General features: G+C 44.7%; 1 protein-coding gene across 1 annotated transcript in view; it reads right to left on the reverse strand.

The window, feature by feature from the left end:
• The window catches only part of drc1 (dynein regulatory complex subunit 1 homolog (Chlamydomonas)), a 118,535-nt gene that overhangs the window by 89,304 nt on the left and 13,603 nt on the right, over positions 1-15,628 (reverse strand). Inside the window, exons 2-3 of the mRNA XM_072498932.1 lie at positions 13,869-13,956; positions 2,407-2,519 (exon numbers count right to left, since the gene is read on the reverse strand). Of these exons, the coding sequence (XP_072355033.1) occupies positions 2,407-2,519; positions 13,869-13,956 (201 nt within the window). The remainder of the gene's footprint in view (positions 1-2,406; positions 2,520-13,868; positions 13,957-15,628) is intronic.

Raw genomic sequence — 15,628 nt, forward strand, 5'->3', positions numbered from 1 at the left:
GTTTCCATGTATAGGAATGAAATTAAGTCACCCAACCAAGCAGAGGCACTGGACGGAGTGGGTGTTCTCCAAGCAAGCAATATTCGCCTCCGCGCTATCAGTGTGGCAAAGGCGACAACATCTGCTTCTACCCCAGGAAGAATTACTGCCGAATCTGACACCCCAAATATGGCCACCAGCGGATGTGGGAACAATTCCAAATCAAGTATCTCTGACATGGTGCTAAAGAAGAAGGCCCAGAGGCCTACGAGTTTGGATAGGACCAGGCTAGCTGGGCACAAGAGCACAGCGATCACATCTATCCTCAACATTTGGGGAAAACTCACTCATCCTTGCCCTAGTCAAGTGCATCCTCTGTAACACCTTAAACTGAATTAGGCTCAACCGAGCACATGAGGGCGTGGAGTTGACCCTGTGAAGAGCCTCCCTCCAAATCTCACAAGTAGGTGCAGCACCTAATTCACTTTCCCATTTTGTTCTCACCTCGCATAGCGAGGAGGGAACTGACAGTTATTTTTCACACTAATGGGGTCCAAGGACCTCTTCAATTGACATTTAAAGATCCACCGATACGTTTTGTTGGTGCTTCTCGAACTCCTTCATCAAAATATTAGCGGGAGCCTTGGTTGTTATGAGTGAAATGAAATGAAATGAAAATTGCTTATTGTCACAAGTAGGCTTCAATGAAGTTACTGTGAAAAGCCCCTAGTCGCCACATTCCGGCGCCTGTTCGGGGAGGCTGGTACGGGAATTGAACCGTGCTGCTGGCCTGCCTTGGTCTGCTTTAAAAGCCTGCTAACCCAGTAAGCTAAACCAGCCCTGTTAGTGGATTGGATGGAGAGGAAGAAGCTGACTCCGTCATCTTACCTCCTGCTGAGACTCAAGAGGCTTCCGACACAGTCAACGGTTTTCTGTATAAACCTTTTTAAGCTTTGTTTCCTCTGGGCATCTCAGTGGAGAGAAAACGCTACCCGTTAACTTTCATGAGTTTCCAAGAAGTAAACAACCCATAGCGCCAAGAAAAAGGGAAAAAGGATCAGGGGCGAGATTCTCCGACCCCCCGCCGGGTCGGAGAATCGCCGGGGGCTGGCGTGAATCCCGCACCCGCCGGTTGCCGAATTCTCCACCACCGGAGATTCGGCGGGGGTGGGAATCACGCCGCGCCGGTTGGCGGGCCCCCCTCCCGCGATTCTCCGGCCCGGACGGGCCGAAGTCCCGTCGCTAAAATGCCTGTCCCGCCGGCGTAGATTAAACCACCTACCTTACCGGCGGGACAAGGTGGCACGGGCGGGCTCCGGGGTCCTGGGGGGGAGCGCTGGGCGATCTGGCCCCGGGGGGGTGCCCGCACGGTGGCCTGGCCCGCGATCGGGGCCCACCGATCCGCGGGCGGGCCTGTGCCGTGGGGGCACTCTTTCCCTTCCGCCTTCGCCACGGTCTCCACCGTGGCGGAGGCGGAAGAGACTCCCTCCACTGCGCATGCACGGGAATGCCGTCAGCGGCCGCTGACGCTCCCGCGCATGCGCCGCCCGGCAATGTCATTCCCACGCCAGCTGGTGGGGCACCAAAGGCCTTTTCCGCCAGCTGGCGGGGCGGAAATCCGTCCGGCGCAGGCCTAGCCCCTTAAGGTTGGGGCTCGGCCCCCAAAGATGCAGAGCATTCCGCACCTTTGGGGCGGCGCGATGCCCGACTGATTTGTGCCGTTTTGGGCGGCAGTCGGCGGACATCGCGCCGTTTCCGGGGAATTTCGCCCCAGTTGTCCTGTGGGAGCCACCTCAGGCGTGTCTTCTCCTTACATCGCATCACCGGAAGTCCAAAAATAAGACAGTAGTTTCAGCTTTGTCTTAGCACCCAGGGAATATCCAGCTAGGGTTCCGATAACTGGAAAGGTGGACATTCCTATTACTGGATTCTATCAAGTATCCTGTGCTGGAAGTGATACGCTCAAAAATAATAATCAATAATCTTTATTATTGTCACAAGTAGGCTTACATTAACACTGCAATGAAACCACTGTGAAAATCCCCTCGTCACCACACTCCGGTGCCTGTTCAGGTACACCGAGGGAGAATTCAGAATGTTGTCTAATTCGCCTAACATCACGTCTTTCTGGACTTGTAGGAGGAAACCGGAGTCCCCGGAGGAAACCGATGCAGACACGGAGAAAGCATGCAGACTCCGCACAGACAGTGACTCAAGCCTGGATTCGAATCTGGGACCCTGGCGTTGTGATGCAGCAGTGCTACCCACTGTGCCACCATGCCGACCAATCTCTCGCCCGCTTTTTCTTCACGAAAGTCACCAAAGGGTAGAAGTCAGGAGGAAATTTATTTTCTTATCGACAACTTCAACCATCAGTTTAGTGCTGGCACGAATAACAAAGTATAAAGACGGTATCATTGACTCACACTATGGTTTTGCATTTCTCGTTCGGTGTTTCTTCGTTGCATCTCCCTCATGTCTTCAGCAATTTGCACATTAGTGACCAATGATGTCCCATCTCTTTGGAGCTTAATCAGTCTCTTCAAAAATTAAAACAAACCGTCGATCACCAATGCTTCGAAATTAAAGTCCCGAACACCACCACCCACAGTTGACATGAAAACAAATTTCATTTTGTTTTGAAAAATATTTTATGCATATTTTTAACACAATGGATAACACACTCCCAAACCAGCCAACATGGCTTTACATAACCAGCACCCCAACAAAAATTCTCCACCAAACCCACTCCTCCCCCTCCCCCATCCCCCCCCCCCCACACCCCCCTCCCCCCCCCCCCCCCCCCCCCCAACCCCCTGCTGTCAGCTTAATTTTTCCCAAAGAAGTCGATAATCTGCTGCCACCTCCAAGCAAACCCTTCCACCGAGCCCCTCAGGGCAAACTTAATTTTCTCTAGCCTGAGAAACTCCGTCAGGTCACTCACCCACCCCCCCGATTTCGAGAGGGTCCCTCCATTCTAGCAAGATCTGTCCTTGGGATACCAGGGAGGCAAAGGCCAAGACTTTGGCCCCTCCCCTGGACTCCCGGGTCTTGTGACACACCAAAAATCGCCACCTCTGGACTCGAACCACCCTTACTTTCAGAACCTCCGACATAACGTCGGCAAACCTGCCAGAATTCCCCAAGCTTTAGACGCGCCCAGAACATGTGGACATGGTTCGCGGGCCCACCCGCACACCTAACATATGGACATGGTTCGTGGGCCCACAAATTTAGTTTTAAAACAAATTTAATTTTTAAAAGGACCTTTAAGGTCACAAAGATCCCAAGGATCCTCACAAAAACGGTGCAGAATGGAAACAGTAGTGAAGAGCTGTGGGGGAATAACAGTGCATGGTTAAAGAAATAATTTTGGTGAGTCTTTTCAAGGGGTACAGGAAGGAGGTAAAGGTAAACAGATTAAGAAAAAAATATTAAGTCCCCAGAATTTATAATACTTTACCAAATGACGATTTGTGGGCGGACTGCTGGCGAGTGGCCATTGTAGTATTGATCTTTATAAAGGGAGGCAGGTTAATCCAGGTAATTACAGGCCAGTTAGTTTAATATCTGTGGTAGGTACAAGTTTTGTGCATTTAATATAGGATGAAATTAGAATGAACAGTTTAAAATAATAGAAAAATGTGAGTATGCCAAAATATGGTTTTGTAGAGAGTTGCTTACCAGAAAGAGTACGTCAAATGAATACAAATGATGGCAACAAAGTTGTGAAGTAAAGCAAAAATAATTTGAAATAACCAGGATAGATTTTATAGCGATGCTTGAAAAACTCAGAATTCTTTGAAGAGGTAACAAATTGTGGGAAAACAATGGATTTACGTACGTACAATTTAAGAAAGCCTTTGATAAAATATTGCACAGGTGATTACAAGAGGATTAGGATCAAGAATGAGAGAGGCATAGATACAAAGTAAAAAATTAATGTAAAAGGTTTAGAAAAGAGAGAAAGATAAATTTATTTACACAAAGTTGTGAGGCTATGGAATTCATTTCAGGGTTAGTAATTGAGGCAGAAAATAGTTCAACTTTGAGATAAGGTTGAAATGGTGAATGCTTGTTGAAGGCAGGTCTGACTTGGAAAGCAGGTGCCAAAAGGGGAAATAAAAACAACACAGTTGTATCTCCGCTTGGTGCTTGCAAACTGCACTCTCTGGAAGTTGGCTGCCAACCACCAGATTGCCTCCCAGTCAGCAGCTATGCTCAGGGGTGTCCGGCCTGGCTGTCTCACGCTCTGGGCCACATTCAATCTCACAACTGTCTCTGAAATGCATGCTTTGTAGTTTTCACACCCCACATTTGATACTTACTCCCCCAACAACTCATACTTCCTCACCCAACTACTCACACTCTGGCACCACATCTGGCACATGTCAATAGATTGCACAGGTGGCCAGGAGTAGGTACACTGTGCACATACATCCCCTCTATCAGAATCAATAGCAAGTCTGTTTCCCTTCTGTTGTTGCATTCAGAAGCTGAGTTGCATTGTGTTCTTTTTTAAATGTTTAAAGCTCAATATATTTCAAATACACACCTGCAAAGGCGGAGCACAGAAAAAAAGGCCCAACTTCTGCCAAAAGGTGTAAATTTCTCATTCCTGTATTTGTTGCACTCCATGATATGTTCCAGATTACCGTGCAGCCATGCACCCAGCAGTTGCAAGAAAACATTGCTATCTGTACAGAGCTTTTTCAGATTATTTACAAACTTTTGAACCAACAGCAAAATCAAGCTTCTCTATAAAAAAAAGCCTAGAGTTTACTGTATCACTTCATCCAATTTAATCTTGCCTATTGGTAGTGCTGCAAGAAAAATTGTGACATTGTGCTAATGTCTATCATGGTAATCCCAATACCCAGACTAATGTTCTGGGGATATGGCTGAAAGGGGAGAGGGGGGGGGGCGGTCCTGAGACGAGACCCCTTAGAACTAGATAGCTAGGATAACACTAGTAGAATAGCTCTATTTAAGTTAGTTCATTGAGGGCTGAAACTAACCATAGAAAATATATCCAGTAATCATTCTTAACCATTAATCATGTATTCTTAGAACATAGCCGGAACAAGCATTTAAACTCTTGGCCGCAAGATATAGTGGGATTTAAGCTAGCTAACTTGACCACATTTCTGAGAAAGACAGAAACATACAGAAATAATGTGGTCAGCAGAAACACATCCAGAAGAAGCAGTTCTCATCAGCAACCCCAGACATCCCATAAACAGACAGACAATGGTACAGCTAGGAACCACACATCGCTTCTCGGCCTTTTGGCTAAGATGAGCGTGAGGTCAGGTATAAATGCCTGGATCTGGTGGGACTCTCTTGTGGGGACCATGAATTGGATTCAATTTGAACTGTTTTTTGGAGTAGGCAAGGGGCTGGATTAGGGGTTTGCCCCTGTCCATACTCTTTAGCTCTGGCTTTGTAACTCTGATAAAGTAATTTTTTTTTAAAGAGGAGATAGGAGTGCCAGAGAGTGAAGGACAGTGGATGAGGGGGTCTCAAAAAACAACAGATGGCCAGTGGGCAGGACATGACTACCACATAAGCTGATCACGCAATTACCATGCTGCCTAAAGTAAAATCCATTGGTCAAGGTATAATCTATAGCTACAAGGCCTGAACTGAGTCCAGCTGAGGTAGGGCTACTGATTTTTGGAAATTGTATAACTTTTGAACCTAAAGCAATGTAAAGCAGAGTTGGTTTTGTCACTAATCCAAATCTCTCTTCCTCGTATGTTGACCAAGCTTGGAAAGTAAAGCCTTCTTAACCAGAGTTGCTGATTCTACGAGTCTTTGTGTTAGCTGAACCGTAATTAAGAGGGTATGTCCCAATGTAAAAGCCAGCTCAATACTCAGCCTCTGCAAATGCTCCTACAATGGCTTCCAATCCCACCACGGCAATTGGTAAAGTTTAAAATTCAATTAATATGAGCGGTAACTCCGAACACAGAGAAGGTGAGGGGGTGGGTCTTGGGGGGGGGGGGGGGGGGGGGGGGGGAAAGAGTCCCGATAGGTTAGGATGAAGGACGTTCTGGGTAAGGGTTCGGGGTTGAGGGCAAGTACTCGGGGAGTCCGATGGTGGTGGCAACGTTGAAGATTTGGAGACAGCTGGGGCAGCACTTTAAGTTGGGGGCTGGGTCAAGGAAGATGCCAATTAGGGGGAATCATAGGCTGGAGCCGGGGAGGTTAGACAGGAGATTTCGGAGATGGGAGGAGAGGGGGAGCTAGGTAATAAAAGACCTGTTTCTGGAGGGCCGTTTTCGAGGTTGGAGGAGTTAGGGGAGAAGTAGAGACTGGCACAAGCGGAAGGGTTCAGGTACCTGCAGCTCTGAGTCTTTGAAAGGAAGAGGTGTCCGAGCATCCCGATAGCGCTGGCCCCCTCATTGTTGGAAGAGGCACTGTCGGCACGAGGATTGGAGAAGGGGGTGGTGTCGTTGATATACGGGAAGATTCTGGAGGAGAGCAGGGTGTCCATGGAAGGGATTAAGGCCAAGTGAGAAGGAGGGAGGTAATGGAAGAACGTCTGTGGCGTGTGGTACTATGAAGGGTGAATGCCTCAAAAAGTGTAGCATGGAGTTCAACTGACCCACAACGTTTAATAGATTGTGGTGTGGGAAGCACACAGCGTACTCTCCAGATGTGATACAGCAGAAATGGACAAGTGTTTTTTAAAACAAAACAATGTTTATTCTATGAACTCAAGTTAACCCTTTTAAAACAAACATTGAATATCGTAACACCCATTACTTCAAAGATAACCCCAAAAGACTACAACACTAAATAATCCTTCAAACTGTTCCTTTAAATATCCAAAAGAATTCAAACCTTCAAAAATTTGGTTTTGCAGCTTGAAATGTCTTTTTGTTCATTTTCGTGCATTTCCCTTTTAAGTGGACGTGGTCCGGGTCCTCTGACATCATGACGCTCGTCATATCATGCGTAGGAATCAATTGCGAATGCGCAATTCGAGTTTCCTTTACTGTGCGCTCTTTTCGCAACTGCCAATGTGCGGCTTCTCGAGTGTATTTTGCCGTTTTCCTTCTTTTTGAGAAGTGCGCATGTGCGTACTGGCCGGAACGCGCTCGCTCAAGATGGCTGCCAATAAAAAAGCGCTGCTGCATCGAGTGATAGCCTGCCTCTGCCTCATGGTGAGTGTTCGCGCCATCCAGCAGAGGGCAGTAGAGCGGAGATGCTGATTGGCTGTTGTGGGGGAAATTTGCATACGCCGTTGTGCTCACTCTAACTTGAAGGTGGTTTGTGGAGGAGCTGTTGTCAAGTGACACTTAAACCCGAAACACTTCTTCAGTGTTTCCCTCCCTACCCCCTCCTCTAACCAAAAAAAAACAACCGCTGTGAAGATCAAGAGGAAGGCTCGAGGGCAGGTAGAAGTAGAAAGAAGGTGAACTGTGACGTCACAGCCTGCAGGTAAGGGATTGGCTGGTGACTGGTAAGTAGTTTTTCTTTTATTTTCCCTCGGGTGTTATTGTGTGGGGCGCAGAGGTTGCTGAATGAGTGCTTGCTGAGAAGGGGCGTAAATAACAGGTAAGCTCTTTCTTTCTTTTTTTATCTAGAAGGGATGGCAGGGAAGGTAGTGCAATGTTCCTCCTGCAGAATGTTTGAGGTGAGGGACGCCGTCAGTGTCCCTGCTGATTTCATCTGTGGAAAGTGCACCCATCTCCAGCTCCTCAGAAACCGCGTTCGGGAACTGGAGCTGGAGCTGGATGAACTTCGGATCATTCGGGAGGCAGAGATGGTCATAGATAGAAGCTTCAGGGATGTAGTTACTCCGAAGAATAAAGATAGATGGGTGACGGTGAGAGGGGCTGGGAGGAAGCAGTCAGTACAGGGATCCCCTGTGGTCATTCCCCTTAGTAACAGGTATACCGCTTTGGATATTGTTTGGGGGGGGGGGGGGGGGGGGAAACTTACCAGGGGTAAGCCATGGGGTACAGGTCTCTGGCACAGAGTCTGTCCCTGTTGCTAAGAAGGGAAGGGGGGGAGAGGAGTAGAGCATTAGTCATTGGAGACTCCATAGTTAGGGGGATAGATAGGAGATTCTGTGGGAACGAGAGAGACTCGCGGTTGGTGTGTTGTCTCCCAGGTGCCAGGGTCCGTGATGTCTCGGATCGTGTTTTCGGGATCCTTAAGGGGGAGGGGGAGCAGCCCCAAGTCGTGGTCCACATAGGTACTAACGCCATAGGTAGGAAAAGGGATAGGGAGTAAGGCAGGAATTCAGGGAGCTAGGGTGGAAATTTAGATCTAGGACAAACAGAGTTATTATCTCTGAGTTATTACTCGTGCCACGTGATAGCGAGATGAGGAATAGGGAGAGAGAGGAGTTGAATACGTGGCTACAGGGATGGTGCAGGAGGGAGGGTTTCAGATTTCTGGATAATTGGGGCTCATTCTGGGGTCAGTGGGACCTCTACAAATGGGATGGTCTACACCTGGACCAGAGGGGTACCAATATCCTGGGGGGGAAATTTGCTAATGCTCTTCGGGAGGGTTTAAACTAGCTCAGCAGGGGCTTGGGTACCTGAATTGTAGCTCCAGTATACAGGAGGTTGAGAGTAGTGAGGTCATGAGTAAGGTTTCAAAGTTGCAGGAGTGTACCGGCAGGCAGGAAGGTGGTTTAAAGTGTGTCTTCTTCAATGCCAGGAGCATCCGGAATAAGGTGGGTGAACTTGCGGCATGGGTTGGTACCTGGGACTTTGATGTTGTGGCCATTTCAGACTCATGGATAGAGCAGGGGCAGGAATGGTTGTTGCAAGTGCCGGGGTTTAGATATTTCAGTAAGCACAGGGAAGGTGATAAAAGAGGGGGAGGGGTGGCACTGTTAGTCAAGGACAGTATTACGGTGGCAGAAAGGACGTTGATGAGGACTCGTCTACTGAGGTAGTATGGGATGAGGTTAGAAACAGGAAAGGAGAGGTCACCCTGTTAGGGGTTTTCTATAGGCCACCGAAAAGTTCCAGAGATGTAGAGGAAAGGATTGCAAAGATGATTCTGGATAGGAGCGAAAGCAATAGGGTAGTTGTTATGGGGGACTTTAACTTTCCAAATATTGACTGGAACGTTATAGTTCGAGTACTTTAGATGGGTCCGTTTTTGTCCAATGTGTGCAGGAGGGTTTCCTGACACAGTATGTAGATAGGCCAACGAGAGGCGAGGCCATATTGGATTTGGTACTGGGTAATGAACCAGGACAGGTGTTAGATTTGGAGGTAGGTGAGCACTTTGGTGATAGTGACCACAATTCGATTACGTTTACTTTAGTGATGGAAAGGGATAGGTATATACCGCAGGGCAAGAGTTATGTCTGGGGGAAAGGCAATTATGATGTGATGAGGCAAGACTTAGGCTGCATCGGATGGAGAGGAAAACTGCAGGGGATGGGCACAATGGAAATGTGGAGCTTGTTCAAGGAACAGCTACTGCGTGTCCTTGATAAGTATGTACCTGTCAGGCAGGGAGGAAGTGGTCGAGCAAGGGAACCGTGGTTTACTAAAGCAGTCAAAACACTTGTCAAGAGGAAGAAGGAGGCTTATGTAAAGATGAGACATGAAGGTTCAATTAGGGCGCTCAAGTTGCAAGTTAGCTCGGAAGGATCTAAAGAGAGAGCTGAGAAGAGCCAGGAGGGGACATGAGAAGTCTTTGGCAGGTAGGATCAAGGATAACCCTAAAGCTTTCTATAGATATGTCAGGAATAAACGAATGACTAGGGTAAGAGTAGGGCCAGTCAAGGACAGTAGTGGGAAGTTGTGCTTGAAGTCCGAGGAGATACGCGAGGTGCTAAATGAATATTTTTCTTCAGTATTCACACAGGAAAAAGAAAATGTTGTCGAGGAGAATACGGAGATTCAGGCTACTATACTAGAAGGGCTTGAGGTTCATAAGGAGGAGGTGTTAGCAATTCTGGAAAGTGTGAAAATAGATAAATCCCCTGGGCCGGATGGGATTTATCCTAGGATTCTCTGGGAAGCTAGGGATGAGATTGCTGAGCCTTTGGCTTTGATCTTTAAGTCATCTTTGTCTACAGGAATAGTGCCAGAAGACTGGAGGATAACAAATGTTGTCCCCTTGTTCAAGAAGGGAAGTAGAGACAACCCTGGTTACTATAGACCAGTGAGCCTTACTTCTGTTGTGGGCAAAATCTTGGAAAGGTTTTTCAGAGATGGGATGTATAATCATCTGGAAAGGAATAATTTGATTAGAGATCGTCAACACGGTTTTGTGAAGGGTAGGTCGTGCCTCATAAACCTTATTGAGTTCTTTGAGAAGGTGACCAAACAGGTGGATGAGGGTAAAGCAGTTGATGTGGTGTATATGGATTTCAGTAAAGCGTTTGATAAGGTTCCCCACGGTAGGCTACTGCAGAAAATACAGAAGCATGGTATTCAGGGTGATTTAGCAGTTTGGATCAGAAATTGGCTAGCTGGAAGAAGACAAAGGGTGGTGGTTGATGGGAAATGTTCAGACTGGAGTCCAGTTACTAGTGGTGTACCACAAGGATCTGTTTTGGGGCCACTGCTGTTTGTCATTTTTATAAATGACCTGGAGGAGGGCGTAGAAGGATGGGTGAGTAATTTTGCAGATGACACTAAAGTCGGTGGAGTTGTGGACAGTGCGGAAGGATGTTACAAGTTACAGAGGGACATAGATAAGCTGCAGCGCTGGGCTGAGAGGTGGCAAATGGAGTTTAATGCAGAAAAGTGTGAGGTGATTCATTTTGGAAGGAATAACAGGAAGACAGAGTACTGGGCTAATGGTAAGATTCTTGGCAGTGTGGATGAGCAGAGAGATCTCGGTGTCCATGTACATAGACCCCTGAAAGTTGCCACCCAGGTTGAGAGGGTTGTTAAGAAGGCGTACGGTGTGTTAGCTTTTATTGGTAGAGGGATTGAGTTTCGGAGCCATGAGGTCATGTTGCAGCTGTACAAAACTCTGGTGCGGCCGCATTTGGAGTATTGCATGCAATTCTAGTCGCCGCATTATAGGAAGGATGTGGAAGCATTGGAAAGGGTGCAGAGGAGATTTACCAGAATGTTGCCTGGTATAGAGGGAAGATTTTATGAGGAAAGGCTGAGGGACTTGAGGCTGTTTTCATTAGAGAGAAGAAGGTTAAGAGGTGACTTAATTGAGGCATACGAGATGATCAGAGGATTGGATAGGGTGGACAGCGAGAGCCTTCTTCCTCGGATGGTGATGTCTAGCACTAGGGAACATAGCTTTAAATTGAGGGGTGATAGATATAAGACAGATGTCAGAGTAGGTTCTTTACTCAGAGAGTAGTAAGGGTGTGGAATGCCCTACCTGCAACAGTAGTGGACTCGCCAACATTAAGGGCATTCAAATGGGTCATTGGATAGACATATGGACGATAAGGGAATAGTGTAGATGGGCTTTAGAGTGGTTTCACAGGTCGGCGCAACATCGAGGGCCGAAGGGCCTGTACTGTGCTGTAATATTCTATGTTCTATTTTTACCAATTTTGTTTTCTAGATACTGATTCTGCGTTTGTAAAGACTCTCAGTATTGATTTTGTTTTTGTTCATAAGCAAGGCATTTTTGTATAGCAGTTTCTAGAGTTAGATACTTATCGTGTGAAAGTTCTTCTTTCAAATTTTTGTCAGATAGTCCAGAAATTAACTGATCCATTATCATAGTGTCTCTGAAATCAGCATAATCACAGCCTTGTGGTATTAACTTGAGATTTGTGATAAAATCAGTGATGGGCCCGCCGTTTCTCTGGCATTTATGACAAGAGTTAAATCTTTCCAGCATCTCTCCAGACTGATTCTTAGTGTTCATCAAATTTTATGAGCATTACTTCTATTTTGGTGTCGTCTTCACCTTCTAAGTAATTAAAGCAATTATAGATTTCTGTAGCTTCATGTCCTCCTATCGAGAGTAGTAGTGCTATTTTTGTTGTGTCAGAGACCATGCTTAAATCATTAGCTGCGATAAATATTTGGAATATCTGTTCAAATCTTTTCCAGTTATAACTTAAATTACCGGTTGTTTCCAGCTGCCCTAGAGGTCCAATGAGTCCCATAGTTAGTCGTCGAGGATCCATTTGCTGCAAAGTATTCCACAGTTGTATATCCGGTCTGAATTTTCTTCTCTTTTTGTCTAACCTAATCTAACTAGTTCTGTTAAAGCCAATACACCTGGTACCATGTTTTGTTACCTGTGTGGTAGGTAACATGTGCTACTCAATTCTTGGCTAATGAAGAAGTCTTCTGAATCTCGATGAAGAAGACTCAAACTCATCCAGTAGTAACAAAAGGTTTATTGGTAACTATAACAATAATTGCATGAGTTCTTTACTTTAACTTTGATATCAGTGATAAGGTTAACAAGATCTAACTACAGTAACTATCCTTAGCTCCACTAGCCATCTGAACTACTCTGCTATTGCCCTGGTCACAGTGCACCCCCGAGAAAGAGCCAGAGACCCAATGTGTTTGCCTTTTATACCCCTGTTGGTCCGGCCCTCTAGTGATCATATGGTGCTACTTATTACACATTAACCCCTTGTGTACATGCACATGTAGAGATCACTACAGTTACTCTGGATTTGGAACAAAGATATGGAGAAGCATCATAAGCTAGGTTATTCCTTTTGGATACTTTGTAACGTACAAGCATTGTAACATCTTTCAATTTACTTTGACACAACTGGAATTCTTTGTCACACTCCCTTGTTCAACGTCACAAAACACCCTTCCACAAGAGTTCATCTCGTGGGTGCAATAAGTTGCCAAAATTGATATGAGTTTACTGTAGTAATTCACGGAGCCCAAAAAAGTCTCAATTTTAAATCTTTTCAGTTCTTTCGCCCATGCTTACTGGAGCTTGATCCAACACTACTTGGGTTACAATGCCCTGCAGATTTCTACTGGACATCCTTGTGCTTCAGATTGCACAGGTCTCAACCAAACCCTCATTGACCTGGTGCTGCTCGACAAACGTATGCAGTGGCTGCCATCTTCTTCAGTCAATATTTACTCTGTTTACACTCTTTTGACATGCTTTGGGAAGATGCCCCTTCTTCTTGCAGCTCTAGTACTCTAACTTCACATCTGGAAACTCTATGTCCAATGTTCGTCTGAGCACTGGTAATAGGATTACTCAGTTTCTCTGCTACTAGTAAATGTTGGCGTGAGGGTCTTCCTCTTACTCAGCCGCAGCTTATTTACTTCAGCAACAACTGTACTGTCCCAGTCGCCCAATAATACCTGTTGATGCAGGTGGATTGGACATGCTAAATTGCCCCTTAATTGGATTTTTAAAAATTGTTTAGTTTAGGAATCCATAATCCCACCTCATTTTCAAACCATGATATCTTTGCAGGATAAAAAAAGAGACAGTACTTGTAAAGTACTTGTAAAGTTAAGAACCAACTGGACCTAATTTATCCTGGTTTGACTGTATACACACAGAAGAGGATGCTATTACATATTACAATAACAAAGGCACGGATGAGGGTTTCAACACTTGTGCAATTGCAGTAAATATTCTCACTAACTGCACCGCTGATATCAGATATAATACAGTTTCCCCAATTGAGCGGGCTTAGAATGGACTGAGCAAAGAACTGATGCCTACTTCACGAAGCCAAGCAAAATTATTTAAGAAAGTAATGGATCATCAGAAGCAAAGCGGTACCACAGATTCAAAGTCAATGAGGCGAAAATTGCAATCCATCATGTCACAGAATACATGTCCTTTTATTTTTCTTATACCATAAAGGTCACTCACAGCAGAATCCATGTGCTAGCTGAGTAATGAGTGTTGAATATCAAGCTAAAGGTAAGTAAAAGCTGGACACAAACAGGCGTATGTTAACCTTAAAGACTGACCTGATGCGAGTCTACAACTTGCTTACAGCCTTTACCTAGGTCCTCTTCGACCTCCTCTTCAACACCATAAATCCTCTCCATTGCTTCCCTGGAAAAAATATTTTACAGACCCCTCATTTATTATGTGTATCTTTTAAATATGACAGACAAAAACATAGATAAGGCCATTTCGTCACTTGTTTGTATCACTCTCCACCCACATCCCTCCTCCGTCACCCAACACTACTTTTTCAGGGATGAGACTGGCCAAATACGTCTGAAGTGTTTTTGTCCCATGTAATTATAGACCTTTTAATTCTCTGTTGTGAAATGCAAATACTTCTAGGCAACATCAAATTAGAGTTCAAGTGGGTAGAAACATACATTATTCCTTTGTTTACTATTACCATGAAGATTGTGGAAAACTGCATTTGTATACCATCACCAAAGTGATGCATTTCAGCATTCAGTGCAGTTGGTGCATCTAATGTGAAGACACTTAAAGTATTTTCCGATGTGACCGCAGTTTAATTCACTAACGCCTTTTCAAGGACAATTAGAGTTGGGCAACAAGTCTGGCCTTGTCAGCAATGCCCACATCGCATAAATGATTATACATATATATTTTTTAATTAATGAAAGCTACCATGATCCCACACACCAACAAAAACAAAACATCAATAAAGCAGCATAGTAGCATTTGGTATTTTATTATGCAAGTTTACTTATTATAAGTCAACATATATCCATAATAAGATATCCTCTAAATACGAACATGTTTTTAAAAAAATACTTTGCAAAAATGTTGTTATTTTATGTACACATGTAGGTTTCAGCCAAATAGCCAAATACTTTATATTCCATAGTGATAGTAATCGACTATTTCCTGATCGATCTGATAGGTAAAAAGGACTATTTAGTGTAAATATTAAGACCCAGTTTTAATACCTATTTTAAAATGAAGATTTCAGCACTCATAACCTCAGGTCATGGCAAAACACATAGCTTCAACAGAGACACAAAAAGCCTGACACATGCATAAACTAATTGGAGATAAAAACATTTTCACTAAGCAAGGTGAAAAAGCTATTGCTCTAATAAACATATTTTCAAAGACAGTTTGACATTAAGGAATGAGCTGTACCAGTAATCAGATCAAGGCCAAGTAAGCACCATAGCAATATGAAGGCACCATTGTCCAGAATGTGGATAAAAGCAAAGTCAGCAGAAAACCAGTAGAAACCAGTCTTGCTAAAAGCACAGAATCGCATTCCGTAACATACACAAATATTCAAACATGAAACATTCAAAACATATGTTGCACATTAAGGATTGACAGTTAACCATTGAATCAAATGTATTTGATTTTAACCCAAACCAATTAGGACGACATAGAGGTGTAGATAAATGGCTCAAGACTCATAAGATTTCCTTGAAACATGATGGTCCGTACGGCCATCTTTATTCCGGGATCACCCTATACTTGGGTCGAACTGTTCGCTATCTCTATTTTTCATATTTTCACTTTTCCACTCTAACTCTTGAAGTAAATGCAAGCTGTTTTGCCGTAAGCAAGAAACCATTTCTGTATTATTTTGAAAGTTAAATTGTGTACAAGTTACTTCTCTTTAAGTCCTTTTGCTAGCCGGACTTTATTGAGAATAGATTTAAGTTTCTCTCAATTGTAATCAAATACAGGCAATAAAGATTCTTGTTTGCATCCAAGAAGTTTAACTCAAATTTCTACTGAGTTTTAGTGTCGCAAGACCTCACTAATTCCG

This window comes from Scyliorhinus torazame, chromosome 4 (assembly GCF_047496885.1).
Source record: "Scyliorhinus torazame isolate Kashiwa2021f chromosome 4, sScyTor2.1, whole genome shotgun sequence".
NCBI lineage: Eukaryota > Metazoa > Chordata > Chondrichthyes > Carcharhiniformes > Scyliorhinidae > Scyliorhinus > Scyliorhinus torazame.